This window comes from Sparus aurata, chromosome 5, assembly GCF_900880675.1.
Source record: "Sparus aurata chromosome 5, fSpaAur1.1, whole genome shotgun sequence".
Lineage (NCBI taxonomy): Eukaryota > Metazoa > Chordata > Actinopteri > Spariformes > Sparidae > Sparus > Sparus aurata.
Genome location: NC_044191.1, coordinates 31,837,385 through 31,851,039, shown reverse-complemented (window position 1 = coordinate 31,851,039; position 13,655 = coordinate 31,837,385). Strand labels below are relative to the sequence as shown.

The following is a 13,655-nucleotide window of genomic DNA, read 5'->3' as shown; positions in this document are numbered from 1 at the left end:
GTCTAGTTACCATTATGTTGCTTTCAGTGAATATATAGTTTTGTATATATATGTAAATTTTAGTTATTTTATACAACATACAACCATAATTCTGCCGCATAAATATCGTTTTCTTTATATGAAATTTTTCAAATGTTGCTTTTTGTGTCAAATGTTTCACCTTTTCAAATTAAGCCAGTAAAGTTTTTTGGGGGAAATCACTCTCTAATGCAACTGCTATTAACTCATAAGCATCTGAAACATGACTATGGGCCCCAACCATAGACACTGCTCTTTTGTAAGACAAACATGTTGGGAAACCCTGGTTGAATCTTTAACAATGAATCAATATATGCTTATTGAATGTTTTTGTTAGCAAAATCCAGCAAAATCCAAATCTGAAAATTATTTCTTGACCTTCATCTATTCAGTTTATTTCATGACTACTTTACACTTTTCTGGCTGACAGTTGTATCTTTAGCAACTTGCAATAAGTGCATTGGCCCTTATGGATGCCACCTGAAATTGCAAAAATCATGGAAGTGCATCAGCTTTTTCAAATTAAAATAAATAAGAAATTAAGAGGTTTTTTGGGGTCGTTGTATAGTTTGAACAGCTGAGTTTTAAGTCGCATTTCATTCCTCAGGTGAGCATAGATTATGATGGTCTTCTTTTGGCCCATGTCTCAGACTCATTAGTAGGCCTACCAAACCTACATGTTTTTACAGCTTATACTAGTTGGAAATGCTCACTTTACATTCTCTTTAAATGCTCTTCAAACACCAGATTATTGACAAGAAATCTTACTGATTCAGGTTTGTCTCATATATTTCTAAATTTGCCATTTACTTTTTATAAAAGACCATTTTGTTAAAAAACAAAACAATAATATAGAGCAAGCTTGATTTTAAAATGCTGAATATATTTCACTTTACCTTATTGACTGCGTATTCATTTTTAATAACGATAATCTAGAAATCAAAAATGCATCCCAGAACGAAATCCTTCATTTTGCAGGCGTGGATCAGAGTGATAGAGTAGATTAACTGGAGAAACTTGGCAAGCATCTGCAGTAGTATCGGAAGTGGGCGTGGCAAAAAGCCAGGGTACTTATGTCTCGCGAGAGTTCGTGGCTCCTGCGAAGTGAAGTACGTTTCTCCAGCAACGAGCTCTGTTCAGTCGTCTTGCACATAGACATACTAAAATGGCGTCGGCTCCGGGTGAGTGGAAAATTTAAACATTTTTGCAGGAATTAGGACGAAATTGTGTTATTTACTGGAAACAACTATTACAGGGACGTGATTTTAAAGAGGCTTTGTCTGTAAAATCCGTCATTTTGGGTTATATCGTGTCGAATATCGTCCAGGCTTAGCTTGCGCTAGGCGCAAGGCCTAGTCATGGTAGCTAGTTAGCTCATCCAGTCGTTGTGTCTTTTTCTCCTCTAGATGATTTTTGTTCATTTCAGCGTACCGAAGTTAATTATATACGCTAGTTTAAACCGTTTGCAATTTTTTATTTATTTATTCTTTAAATGCATGTACCCTTGATCTCTGTACGCTTTGGTTAATTCCGCACCGTCTTCTTCTATATGAATGCCTGGTAATTGTCTGGGTGTAGTTGAATGGCGACCTAAATACCGGTCTGTGCAACGTGCTACTAGCATTAGCATCGCCGCTCGCGCCTAAAGACTGTTTTGTTTGAATGCGCCACCGTCGGCTAACAAACCTGTAACTCTTCTTTAGCAGATTACAGCTCCTACAGTCAGACCAGCACTCAACAAGGGTAAGAGTCTTCATGTATATTTGCAAAAGGGATCATTAAAAAAAGTGTATGCATTTATTAGCGTTTGGTGAATTGTATTCAATGGTACTTAAAGTGTTCACTTGGTAATGGGTTGGGAAATGCTTTACTCTTAATTGTTCATTATATGGAAATATTGATCCATAAAAACAATCCAGATACATTCCATTATTTAAGCATATCCTCGTATGAGGGACCATATAGCTCGACTCAAAAACTTGTATTTGTTTTGAACAGGTATGCCTCTTATGCTGCCCAGCCCTCCCAAACCTATGGACAGTCAGCACAGGTGAGATTCAACATATCTGTGTTGTCTGACTGTGATGGTTGATCAAGATTGTAATAGTAGTTTTAATTTCCCAGATCATTTTAAAGACTTGATTTGTTTATCTGAATATATAAATGTAAATTGTGCATGCAATAAATGAGGGTTAACTGGACTTTCCTACAGTGGGTTTATTAAGAAGGTGCATTAGTAGAGGAGAAATGATCAGTAATTATGTTAACATGTCTTTAAAAGGCATGAAATAAATAATTTAATCAAAATGTTGTCTTTTGATTAGTCTGTTAATGTTGTACTTTTGTACATTTCTTTCAGCAGAGCTATGGGCAACAGAATTATGGATCCTACGCCCAGCCTGCTGCTGCTGACGGCAGCTACTCCCAGACAACCCCTGCTTCAGGGACCTATCCACAGTCACAGCAGCAGTATGGTTCCTCATATGGCCAACAAGCATCAGGTCGGTTATTATGAAAGGAGCATTTGGCACATTTCACTGGCAACATCATATTCATAAATGTTTTAAATCTTTAAAAAAATGGCTGCTAAGATAAGATTTCCAACCGTTGTGTACTTAAACATGCCGATTGTATCTATCGAGTGATATTGTCATGTTTTATAACAGCTGGCTATCCTGCAGCCCAGTCTACGACCCACAGCTACTCCCAGTCAGCCCAGGGTTATGGAGCCAGTGGTTATGAGAGCACTCCAGCCGCTGCTGCTCCAGCTGCCTCCCAGTCTTATGGCTCTCAGCCAGGGTATACTGCCCAGTCTGCCTACCCTGGATATGGCCAGCAGGCTGCTCCAACTGCACCACAGAGGTAAGTACCCACTGGTCATGAACCAAATGAAAAGTGAATTTGACAACAACACGTCTCTCTTTACTGACTGCGTTTGTCCTGCTTTGTCTCTCAGTTACAATGCCAACAGCCAGCCAGCTAGTTACAGCCAAAGTAGCTACTCCCAGCCGGCGGCATATGGCCAGCAACAGCCTGGCTACCAGGCCCAGCAGGCAAGCTACGGCCAGCAGCAGGGATACCAGCAGCAAGGCCAGCAGCAACAGGCTCCTCCTGCTTACCCTCCTCAGGCTGCTAGTTCCTATGGACAGCCTCCAGCCAACCAGTACAACCAGCAAGGTGGACCACCCAGTTACAATCAGTCCAACCATTACAGTAAGATTTGCTTTTCACCCACACCTGATTGCTGTTTTATCATCTTCGTGAATATAGTTCAGTATCACTGTCGGCATATGCCATCTCTGTATGTTTCTGATGCATTTGTGCTTCTTCTGTTTAGGTAATTACAGGCAGGATGGCCAGAGTGGAGGTTCTGGTTACTCTGGCTCTGAATCCTCAAGGTACCCAGGTGGAGCGGAGAGCAGGGGCCCTGGTAGGGATGGCTTTGATCGAGGGGGAATGATGCACCGTGGACGTGGAGGCATGGGCCGTGGCATGGGGTAAGTGTCCTTCCTTAGTGCTTAACCTCACTTGTTTTTGACTCTACAGGTGCTGTGGCCACTTTGGGCAGGGCTGAGATGATTTACCATCAGAAATGTTATCAAAGTAATATACCAACAATTTATTAAATTTAATTAGAAAATTAATTGCTATGGGAACGTCTAGCTATCAGCAGTTGATGCTAGTAAATAATGGACGTCGATAATGCCAACACTGGCAGCAGTTGTAGCTATTCTCATTGTTTCTCTCAGTCCTGCCTCTCATTTGGCCAAAGGTAAGAAATGGTCTGTCCATTTTTTTATTTTTAAAACAAAGTTGATTTTGGTCAAAGACCTGTGCATAAACATTTAGGTTGAACAGCATATATCCTAGAACATCATTTGATTATGATCTAATATGAATAAGTTAAACAGAGAGGTTGTGTATTTCAGGATTGGTCAGGGAATGTGATAGAAACATATTGAGAGAACCTCTTATTTACATATCAAAACTATAATGGGCATCTTTTTGAGGAAGGTTCAAACACTCACTATCTCAGCGGGCGCCTTTTTAAAATAACCTTTTCACTACGATGCATCAATCCCTGTAGGGTGACACGGGTACAATTGCTGAAAGAAGAATGCAAGTTAAAGTTAAATCAAGCAGATATTATGGTTTTCAATAATGTCATGCTGTAGTCCTTAAGTAAAATCTAGTGTGTCCTACAAGAACTCAAAGGATTTATAAACAAACAGCGGCCTCAGTACATTCAGTTGCATTTCAAATGCACATTTTCATTTATCTAGTCCAATATTTGGGTCAGTTCCTCTGATAAGGTTTTTTTCCCTTTTTTGAATACAGTCAGTTTTTTTTTTCTTTTTCACTTTGTAGGTGGTTTAATACATTTGTCTTCATTTCATTGGCCTGAAGAAGCAATACCAAAAAGAGAAATGTCACTATAGATGTAGCGTCAATAATGGTAATGGATTATCTAAGTAAGAAATTGCATCTATAGAGATAAAGAACTTTTTTTTTTCCCTCATGTTTCAACACCGATTCCAAAAGAGGATCAACATGGATCACTTGAGAGAGACAGTCTGTTGAAAGGGTTTTTGTGGTCAGTGTTTTCATATCCAGCCAAGCAAAATTAATCAGTGAAACTAAGGTAAAAAAAAACATTGAGAGCAAATTTGATATAAGCCAGTGTTTCATTTGAAAATAACTATAAATAACCACTGTTTTGATTTGAGTTTTCTGGTGTCACGTGTCCTCGAGTTAGATGAAAATAGGTGTCCAGTTACGTAACAAGACATGGGAAAACATTAAGACTGTGTAAACGGACACACTGTTTGTTTCAATACAATACTTAAGGCTTTAGGGATTGTCTTAGTGCAGATACAATTATACAACGCAGAAGATGCAGTCCATGGACTTTGGTGTTGGGTGATATGGTTTTGGCTTGGCTACAAAAATGGTTATCTTCTACATTTTGTATGTAGATGTGTATCACTCATGATAGTAAAGGTTTCATCAAGCTGGTCAATGACGCATTTACTCTGGTACGCTCATTGAAATGCAGTCAAATTTGCTCTTGATGTAGCTTTTGGGTATTTGGACAGTTTGCTCCCTGGAAATGCACATTTTCTACTATTCTGTAGCCAGAAGTGGTTTTGCCAAACCCTGAAACAGATAAGTTGACATCAGGTCCTCTGAAAAGGATTTGAAAAGTTTACCAAGAGAGGGGCCAGGGACATAAAACTGAACGGAGGTTGCACTTTACATTTGTTTTGGTTCAGGTTGGTTGTTGCTGCTTTAGAACTTAAATACATATGAAAAAATCAGATTTTTGACTAGGCACGATTGGTTTTCTTCAATACTTCAGGCACTTCACAGTATAAATCTTGGTGTCATGACACTAGTGCACAAAATTGGCACAAGCTGAATGCCGGAAAAATGTGCAAGAGTGGCTGGTAGATTTTCTTTACTCACTGCCCAAGAAAAACAATGGTAACCTAGTGAGTGGCTGGTAAAATTTGAATATTCACAAACCATTTGGTACCTGCTTAACACATTTCCATGTCAGGAACTGTTTTGGGCAAGAGCTTTTTTTTTTCTTTTCTTTTTTAAAACAAGATCACTTTTTGGGTCAAGCATGAGAGTCATCCACTGTCATTTCAGGTGCTCTTTTGTTTTTTTAAAGTTCTTAGATGGTTGCATTTTCTGAGTCACACGTTTAAACCTTTCATAAATCAGAGTTCTCTTTTGGGTGGTTTTTGGTGCAGTAAGTACACAAAAATGCAGTTTAATTCAACATAGGAATCTAATTTAGCAACTCTGCAGTCTTATCAACATAGTAAAACAATAATTTACACAACATAATTTAAACATAGTGGTAAAAAAAATAATGCACATAAGCAAATGACATAAATAGGAAAAACAACTTTAGATAAGTTTTAAACTTGGATGTAGCAGAGATGTGTTTTATAGTTAAGACTTCATTTTAGGGTCAATATTAGCTTTGCACAGGTATGTTTGTCTGTTGTGGGGGGGAGGGGTTGCACACTGTCATTTTTGAAATGTATAAAATTGTTTTGTGGTTTGGATTACAAATGTTTGATCACATTCTTTTGACCACTTTTTAACATGCTTTGTCACATTTATACCGTACAGGTAACAGTGAGAGCCATTTAAAACCATCTTTTCTCTAAAAAGTATCTGTACTCAGTACAGAGGCGCCAACTTTAAGCAGCAGGAGGGGAGCTAAAACAAAGATTCGGGGTCTGCCTTTTTTTCCAAGAACTGAGGATGGTGTTTTTTTGTTAAGCATGATGGGTTAACACATTTACCAAGTCTTTGTTTTAAAGTTAAAGTAACCCTGGTAAACAATGTAAACATTTGTTTTTGGTATTTTGAAGTAAACAATGTATAATTGTTTTTTTTCTTTTGTTTTTGGTGGTGAATGTGATCACCGTATCCTCTTGTGAAATTTCAGATGCATTGTGTCTATTTTTTTTTTACACTTGCGCACATCTGATTCAGCCGTATCTGATGTTGGAGCTACTTTTTATTGGGGGTGTCGGCTCGTTTTCTGGTTAAAACTCTGACTTCAATGCATCTGAAATCCTCCTACCTGTGTACAAATGTTTGGGTTTTGTCACATTTTAAAAGGCCGTGAAAATACTGTATATTAGTCATTTCCTATTTTTACACAAATGTATCCGCTACTGAAAACTGTCACTAAAGTTGTACCCAGCTAGCTAAGAAATGGCAAGTAGCTAATACACTCATCCCCTGGATTAGATTGTGTTTTATTTTTTTCTCGTAATTTTGGGGAGTTTTTAAGTTGCTGTTTGGCTAGTTGGAATGTTTTGATTACTCCCTCAATCAAGCCACTTTGGTCGAGCCATGGAAGTGGCTGTAAAAGGGAAATCGCCTTCATATCTCCATTTATTCCCCCATAGCAGCGCTGGAGACAGAGGTGGCTTCAATAAGCCTGGTGGTAAGTTAACGAGTATTACACTGGTTAGTCCTTTTTGAAAGCCTTAAACTTTTTGAGCAGATATGTTTCAACTATTTATGTGGCTTACTTTGTGGTATGAAAAAACAAAATTGATTTACATGAACACATCTGAAAATATTGGGGAATTTCTTTCAATGCCTGAGACCATTTTTCCCTGGGATACTTGGTACAAATTCAGTTTCTGCTTACGGTTCGACTGAGTTTTTGACAGGTTAATGACAAATTTCCACACAACTGTGTCTGTTACTGCTTTAAAAAAATCTCATGAGCTGAATTCCTGGGTATTTTTGAGGGTTTCTAACTGGTCTTAGAGGCTTTTACACAATTACTTACCAAAGGGTCTGAGGTGTTCAATTTTCAATTCAATATCTCTCGTGTGAGTTGTGGTGTACCATAAGGTGCCATTTTCAACTTCCCTATATGACTGACAGTGGTTTTTAATTGAGTGTCTGGATTGTCTTTGTAGTACTCCTCAGGTGTTGTACACTGAACGTTAGTTCCATGCACTGACTTGTCTCAATCTGTGTCTCTTCCCCTCGACTGATGGACTACAGGACCAATGGGCGGTGACGAGCGTGAAATGGGTGAGTAGAGTCTCGCTAGATGCCTTGTAACTCCTTGACATCTGTGGTTCATACAGTGGATGCTTGGTGTTCTGAAAAATTGTATTTTTACTGGATATTTTCTGTTATTTTTTCAAAGGACGCCCTGAGGAGCAGGATGACTCTGAGAACAGCACCATCTACATCACAGGGCTGACTGAGAAGGCCAACCTGGAGGAGATGGCTGAATTCTTTAAACATGTTGGCCCAATCAGGGTAAGAAGAGATCTTCACTCTTGATGGAAAAGTAAAGCTAAACTAATATGGAAACCAAACTCAAATCAACTCTTTTCATGCGTCTAGATTAACCGCAGACTTGGACAGCCTGCCATCAACATCTACACAGACAAGGACACAGGAAAGCCCAAAGGAGATGCCACACTGTCCTATGAGGAGCCAGTCTGTGCCAAAACAGCCGTGGAGCATTTTGATGGTACGTTTTTATTGAAGGCACATCAGATGATGGCTGATGAATTAAAAACTTGAGTGTGATTTGATTTTTTTGACATTTTTAATTCTAGGGAAGGAGTTCCAAGGCCGAAGGCTGAAGGTATCCATGGCACGCCGTAAGCCGATGATGGGTGGAATGAGGGGCGGCATGCCCATGCGAGATGGCATGATGGGTCGAGGAGGTAAATGTCCATGTTTGTTAGTGTTGGACTATTTTGGGGGCATGTTCGCTCTATTAATCCAACAAAAAAGGCTGCATAGATGCAGCTCAGTTTCTTGCTTCACATGCAGTAACCATGTTATAATGTCCATGTCTTATCAGGTATGATGGGCCGTGGAGGAGACCGTGGTGGTTTTGGCCCACGAGGTGGTCCACGTGGAATGGGCCGAGGTGGACCCACAGGAGGCAACATGCAGCAGAGAGCTGGGGACTGGGAGTGTCCTAACCCGTACGTAATGCTTCATATTGCAGTGTCGTCTTTGATGCCTCTTTTGCATGACAGTTCAGATTTTAATGTATTTTACTGTCTGTGGTCTCAGGGGTTGTGGTAACCAGAACTTTGCCTGGAGGATGGAGTGCAACCAATGCAAAGCCCCCAAACCAGAAGGGTTAGGTGGTGGCCCTCCATTTCCCCCTGGTGGTGACCGCGGCAGAGGTGGGATGGGAATGCGTGGAGGCAGAGGCATGGACCGCGGGGGGCCAGCTGGAGCCGGAGGCCCAGGTGGCCCCGGAGGTTTCCGTGGAGGCTGGGGAGGCGACCGCGGTGGATTCAGAGGACGTGGTGGAATGGATAGGGGAGGTTTCCGTGGGGCCGGGCGTGGAGGACCACCCATGGACCGTATGGGTGGCAGAGGTGGAAGAGGAATGGGCCCACCTGGAGGCAAGATGGATATGAGGTAACAGTAAGAAGTTTTTTCTTGCTCTTGCCATCGACTAGCTCCAGGATTGACAGTATTTAGCAAATTAATGCAAACCTGACCAGAACAGTTGCTCTACATATTGGTGTAAAGACCAGACACTGAAGGGAGTTCTTTCACCCACTACTTTTCTGCACCTTTACTGTTTTTTATTTTTTTTTTATTTTAGGGACCATCGCCAGGAGCGCAGAGACCGACCCTACTGAAGAATTTCTTGACAGTTCCTCTTGTGGAATATCATTTTTAAGACGAGGATTTTTAATTTATGATTCCATATTTTGATGGTCATAGAACTGCTGTCAAACATCTTGTGCAGTTTCATCAAACTCATGTTTCCACTTTCTTTTTTTTTTTTTAGTTTACCCATGTTTATGCTACGTCTTGTACTGTGCACGTTTATTTTTGTTGCTTTTTTTAAATATGCAGATTAGTTTTGACATTGTATTGTACACCATTGTTCATTCGTTAACATAATTGCTTCCCCTTTCCCATAACTGGCAATTGTATAGTGACGAATTTGGGAAATAAAATTTTAATGATTTGATGTGTTTTCTGTCGTGCTCTTTACTCAACTTTACAACAAGAAGCCATGGAGGATTAGTTTTAACAACGATATCAATGCAGTCACTTCTGAGAGTTGATGGTCCAAAAAATGTGACATGACGGTTTATTCATGTTAGTGATGAAGGAATCTTTGCTATGTTCTGAAATGAAATGTCATTACAGCTGCAATTAATAACCAAGTGAAACAGATGTTTAAACAATGCAATTTTAATGAAGTCCAAAGCTGTAATGACATGATGGAAGCAGTTCCTTCCCTGGTTAAATGGATCGTTGTTCGCCCACAAGATAATGACTGAGCCCTGCTGAACTCCTTCCTCACTGATCTGTGATGACTTTCAGAAGTATAGAGCATCTCTCTATCACATTACAGTGCCTAAGCATTCTTTGTTTTGTCACTTACAAAACTATGGACCCATTTATGTATTCCTATCATGTGAAGGACACTTCAGATTAGTCATATTTTTGAGTACAACAACTTTCCACGTCTCTGCTGTTTCCTTCTTGGCTGTGGATGGAGCACATCTGCAGGGCTGAACAGCTGTTACATCTCTTACCAATAGGTGGCGCAGGTCTGCTGCTGCAGTCCTGAGTCAGACGCTTGCTGGGCCTGCTCTCTGGTGCTTTGCATCAATGATACTATCAGTGTCTTTGTTTGCACGGATCAAGGATACAATGCTTCATGCAATCTCCTATGAGTGATTTGGTTTGACCGTTGTTAATCACAGTCATGGAAATGTGACGGCAGCTTATTATCCGCCTAACAAAGTGACTTATTGTTGCCATAAACTGTTTTTTAGTAACCCAGAATCACAGACGACATGCACAACATAGCTGATCTTAACGCTGATAAACACCTCCTTAGTTAAGACATCACAAACCCTGAACCGTTTTAGACTTTTCTCCTCAAACTTTCCTATTTTTAGTGCTTTCATTGAGCAGTTTTCTTTGATCAGGCAGGTCCAGCTGAATAAAGTGCCGTTATTAATCACAGATGTCAATGCTTGGCACGTTTTCTATTTCAGCATGTGGCAGACATGCGTGTCTTTGATGTTTCCTTTTCATACACCTATTGGGTTACCACTGCATAATCTGCCTGGAGTATCCTGTCATCATCATTTGGTTTAACAGGATATTATAAAACAGTATTTTCTATTTAGCAGTTTGTCTACAAATTGCTTTGATCGAGCTCTTTAGCTTCCACTTTGCCGTGGGAAAAGTAAAGGCTGAAAGCACATCTGTATGTCACTAAACATGTCTGAAAAAACATTTCTGAACACAGCAGCTGGCTTCTCCTTCAGAGCCAGCAAGTTTAAGACCCGAAAGTAATTCAGAGCAGCACACAGTTGTTGTTCCGACTCGAGGACTGCTGTGCTTTTTCTGTGACACCAAACTTACTGATATTCATCATAAATGAGCAGGATCGTTCCATCTTCACTCAAAAACTCGATAACTTTGCATGTCACAACCGGTCTAACCTCACCATCTCTTTCCTGTTGTAGATACAGTAGTCAAGGCTCAAATCTGTGTTTTCTAAACTGAATGCCCTCAGAGTTATCGCTCAGAGAGACCCTGTTACAGCTGACATCTTGAAGTGCCTCTCGTTCACTGTGGCCAGTTGTTCTAGTGGATTAATAGACTTTGAATTCTCCCCCTATTGACCGACCGAAAAGCTGATTCATCCAGACCCAGAAAATGATCTCATCAACCCCCACCTTCTCTCTTCTCTCTCTCTCTCTCTCTTCCACCCCCTCCCTCCCTCCCTCCCTTCCTTTCTTTCTCTCTCTCTCTCTCTTTCTTAAACAGACATGTCCCTCTTTTTTAAATGAAAACAAGCCCTCCTTCACGGCAGCGGGCTTTGCTTCAAATTCAAAAAATCACACACAGGGAGAGAACATGAGCTCGTCCGATAGAGGGGAGCCCCGGGAATTGTAAAAAGTTGCTAAATGAGATGATGGGATATAAGTTTTTGAATGTTAAGTTTCCCTGTGTATTGACCCATAGATACAATATAAGGGTTAATGCAACTATTTTCAAAATAAGAGCCCCTTCAGCATCAAACCACTCACACTGCAGCTGAGTTTGTACTGTAAGACGTCTCAGTTTCTAACGGAGTGCTTTAAGTTTTGGTGGTGAGGCTTTTGTTTTTTTGGGGGTTTTTTTTACAGAAGGTGTCTTTAAAGCCTGAGGCAAGTTTGACCTGTTTTCAATTTTTTTACATACCATGTAAACCTGAAAATCGGGTCTATTGCACCAACGTTTGACCCCCAGAGTTTCAAACCTCACATTGAGCTGGAACAACAACATTGTGTCTTGATTCTTGAGCCTTTGAATGTTTTAAAGATGATGTGAAGGGAAATTTAACAAGTTTTCCTGAGTTAACCTTACACACACGTCTTATTCATTTACTATCTAAGTGCCCCCCCAAAAAAATAGTCCTCCGCCCTGCTCTGCTCTGACTGCAGCCCTGTTATCTTGTGTAGTTACACATTTCCTATCACGCACACAGTAGATCATGTGCTCTCTAATTGCCTACTTTGACCTTTGTTTACAGCCGGCTTGACTATCGGCTGTATATCTCTCTCTATCTGCTTTTTTATAATCCACAGTCGTCTCCTGTTTTCTGTCCTCTGAGGTGCGACTTCTTTGATTTCTTGGCCGTGCCTCCCACAGAGCATTAATCATCACACACTGATTGCAAAACGTATATACGAGGTTCTGACACGACTGTTAACCAACACAGCAGAGTTGCGTCTTCACCACATCCTTTAATCATTAATACGATTATACAGTCGGAGGGGAATTTCTTGCGCTGAGCGGAGTCGATGTCTCATGATGCTGAGATGCAAGCTTTATTGGCCTTTATCACTCGAGGCTATTTTGTAAAGAGACCACACACACAAAGGCTTCATTATTCCGAGGATATGAATCCTGCTTATGTGCAACTCCAAATGATAAATGAAAAAATATGTATGTCTCATTTTCCTACATAGTGAACAAAACAGCCTCAGGAAAGAACATCATAAAGTTGGATCAATAATCCTGAACAAAATAACCTAAACGGTCATCTGACTCATAGGGGTGTAACGATACAGTGTTAAGATGCACCTTTATTTTGAAATTCCAATGGCACTTCATGTCAACATTCTAAGCAGTGTTTTGTTTTTTATTAAAAACAACAGATTGTTTTCCATTCAAATGTCTTGAACCACTGATATTATTATATTTCCACTGAAAAGTTAAGTAATAAAACTGTCAAATCATGTTTTAGTTGCTTTTGTGAATTGATATAAATGTCACTGTATCGAAACGAAATCATATCGTGATATCGGTAAATATCATATCGCTGTCCAAAGATTTGATATCATATCTTATCGTTGTCTAAGAGTTGCTATAATATGAATCCTTGTCTTAAGAATCTATATAATATCATATGGTTGTCCAAAGAATCAATATAATATCGTATCTTTGTCCAAAGAATCGATATAATATTGTATCGTTGTCCGAAGGATTGATATAATATTGTATCGTTGTCCAAAGAATCGATACAATATCGCATCGTTGTCCAAAGAATCTATATAATATGTATCGTTGTCCAAAGAATTGATATAATATTGTATCGTTGTCCAAAGAATTGATATAATATTGTATCGTTGTTCAAAGAATCGATATAATATCGCATCGTTGTCCAAAGAATCGATACAATATCGCATCGTTGTCCAAAGAATCTATATAATATGTATCGTTGTCCAAAGAATCGATACAATATCGCATCGTTGTCCAAAGAATCTATATAATATGTATCGTTGTCTAAAGAATCGATACAATATCGCATCGTTGTCCAAAGAATCTATATAATATGTATCGTTGTCCAAAGAATCAATATAATATCGCATCGTTGTCCAAAGAATCAATATAATATTGTATCGTTGTCCGAAGAATTGATATAATATTGTATCGTTGTCCATAGAATCGATATAATATCGCATCGTTGTCCAAAGAATCAATATAATATTGTATCGTTGTCCAAAGAATTTATATAATATTGTATCATTGTCCAAAGAATTGATATAATATTGTATCGTTGTCCAAAGAATTTATATAATATT

The 13,655-nt window shown here is 39.5% G+C and overlaps 1 protein-coding gene across 7 annotated transcripts; it reads left to right on the top strand.

The window, feature by feature from the left end:
• The first annotated feature begins 1,079 nt into the window (after positions 1-1,079).
• ewsr1b (EWS RNA-binding protein 1b) lies at positions 1,080-9,529 on the top strand. 7 transcript variants are annotated; one of them, XM_030416829.1, is made up of 15 exons: positions 1,080-1,199; positions 1,722-1,761; positions 2,017-2,068; positions 2,381-2,519; positions 2,685-2,880; positions 2,975-3,231; positions 3,356-3,515; positions 6,960-6,994; positions 7,570-7,599; positions 7,718-7,833; positions 7,921-8,050; positions 8,139-8,249; positions 8,390-8,516; positions 8,608-8,964; positions 9,155-9,529. In XM_030416829.1, exons 1-15 carry the CDS (start codon positions 1,184-1,186, stop codon positions 9,189-9,191), a joined length of 1,803 nt encoding a protein of 600 aa, XP_030272689.1. In that variant the 5' UTR covers positions 1,080-1,183; the 3' UTR covers positions 9,192-9,529. The 7 variants fall into 7 exon arrangements, with proteins under 7 accessions (XP_030272689.1, XP_030272686.1, XP_030272688.1 ...); XM_030416826.1 differs by having other exon boundaries at positions 6,957-6,994; XM_030416828.1 differs by having other exon boundaries at positions 2,378-2,519; positions 2,700-2,880; positions 6,957-6,994.
• The last annotated feature ends 4,126 nt before the right edge of the window (positions 9,530-13,655 follow it).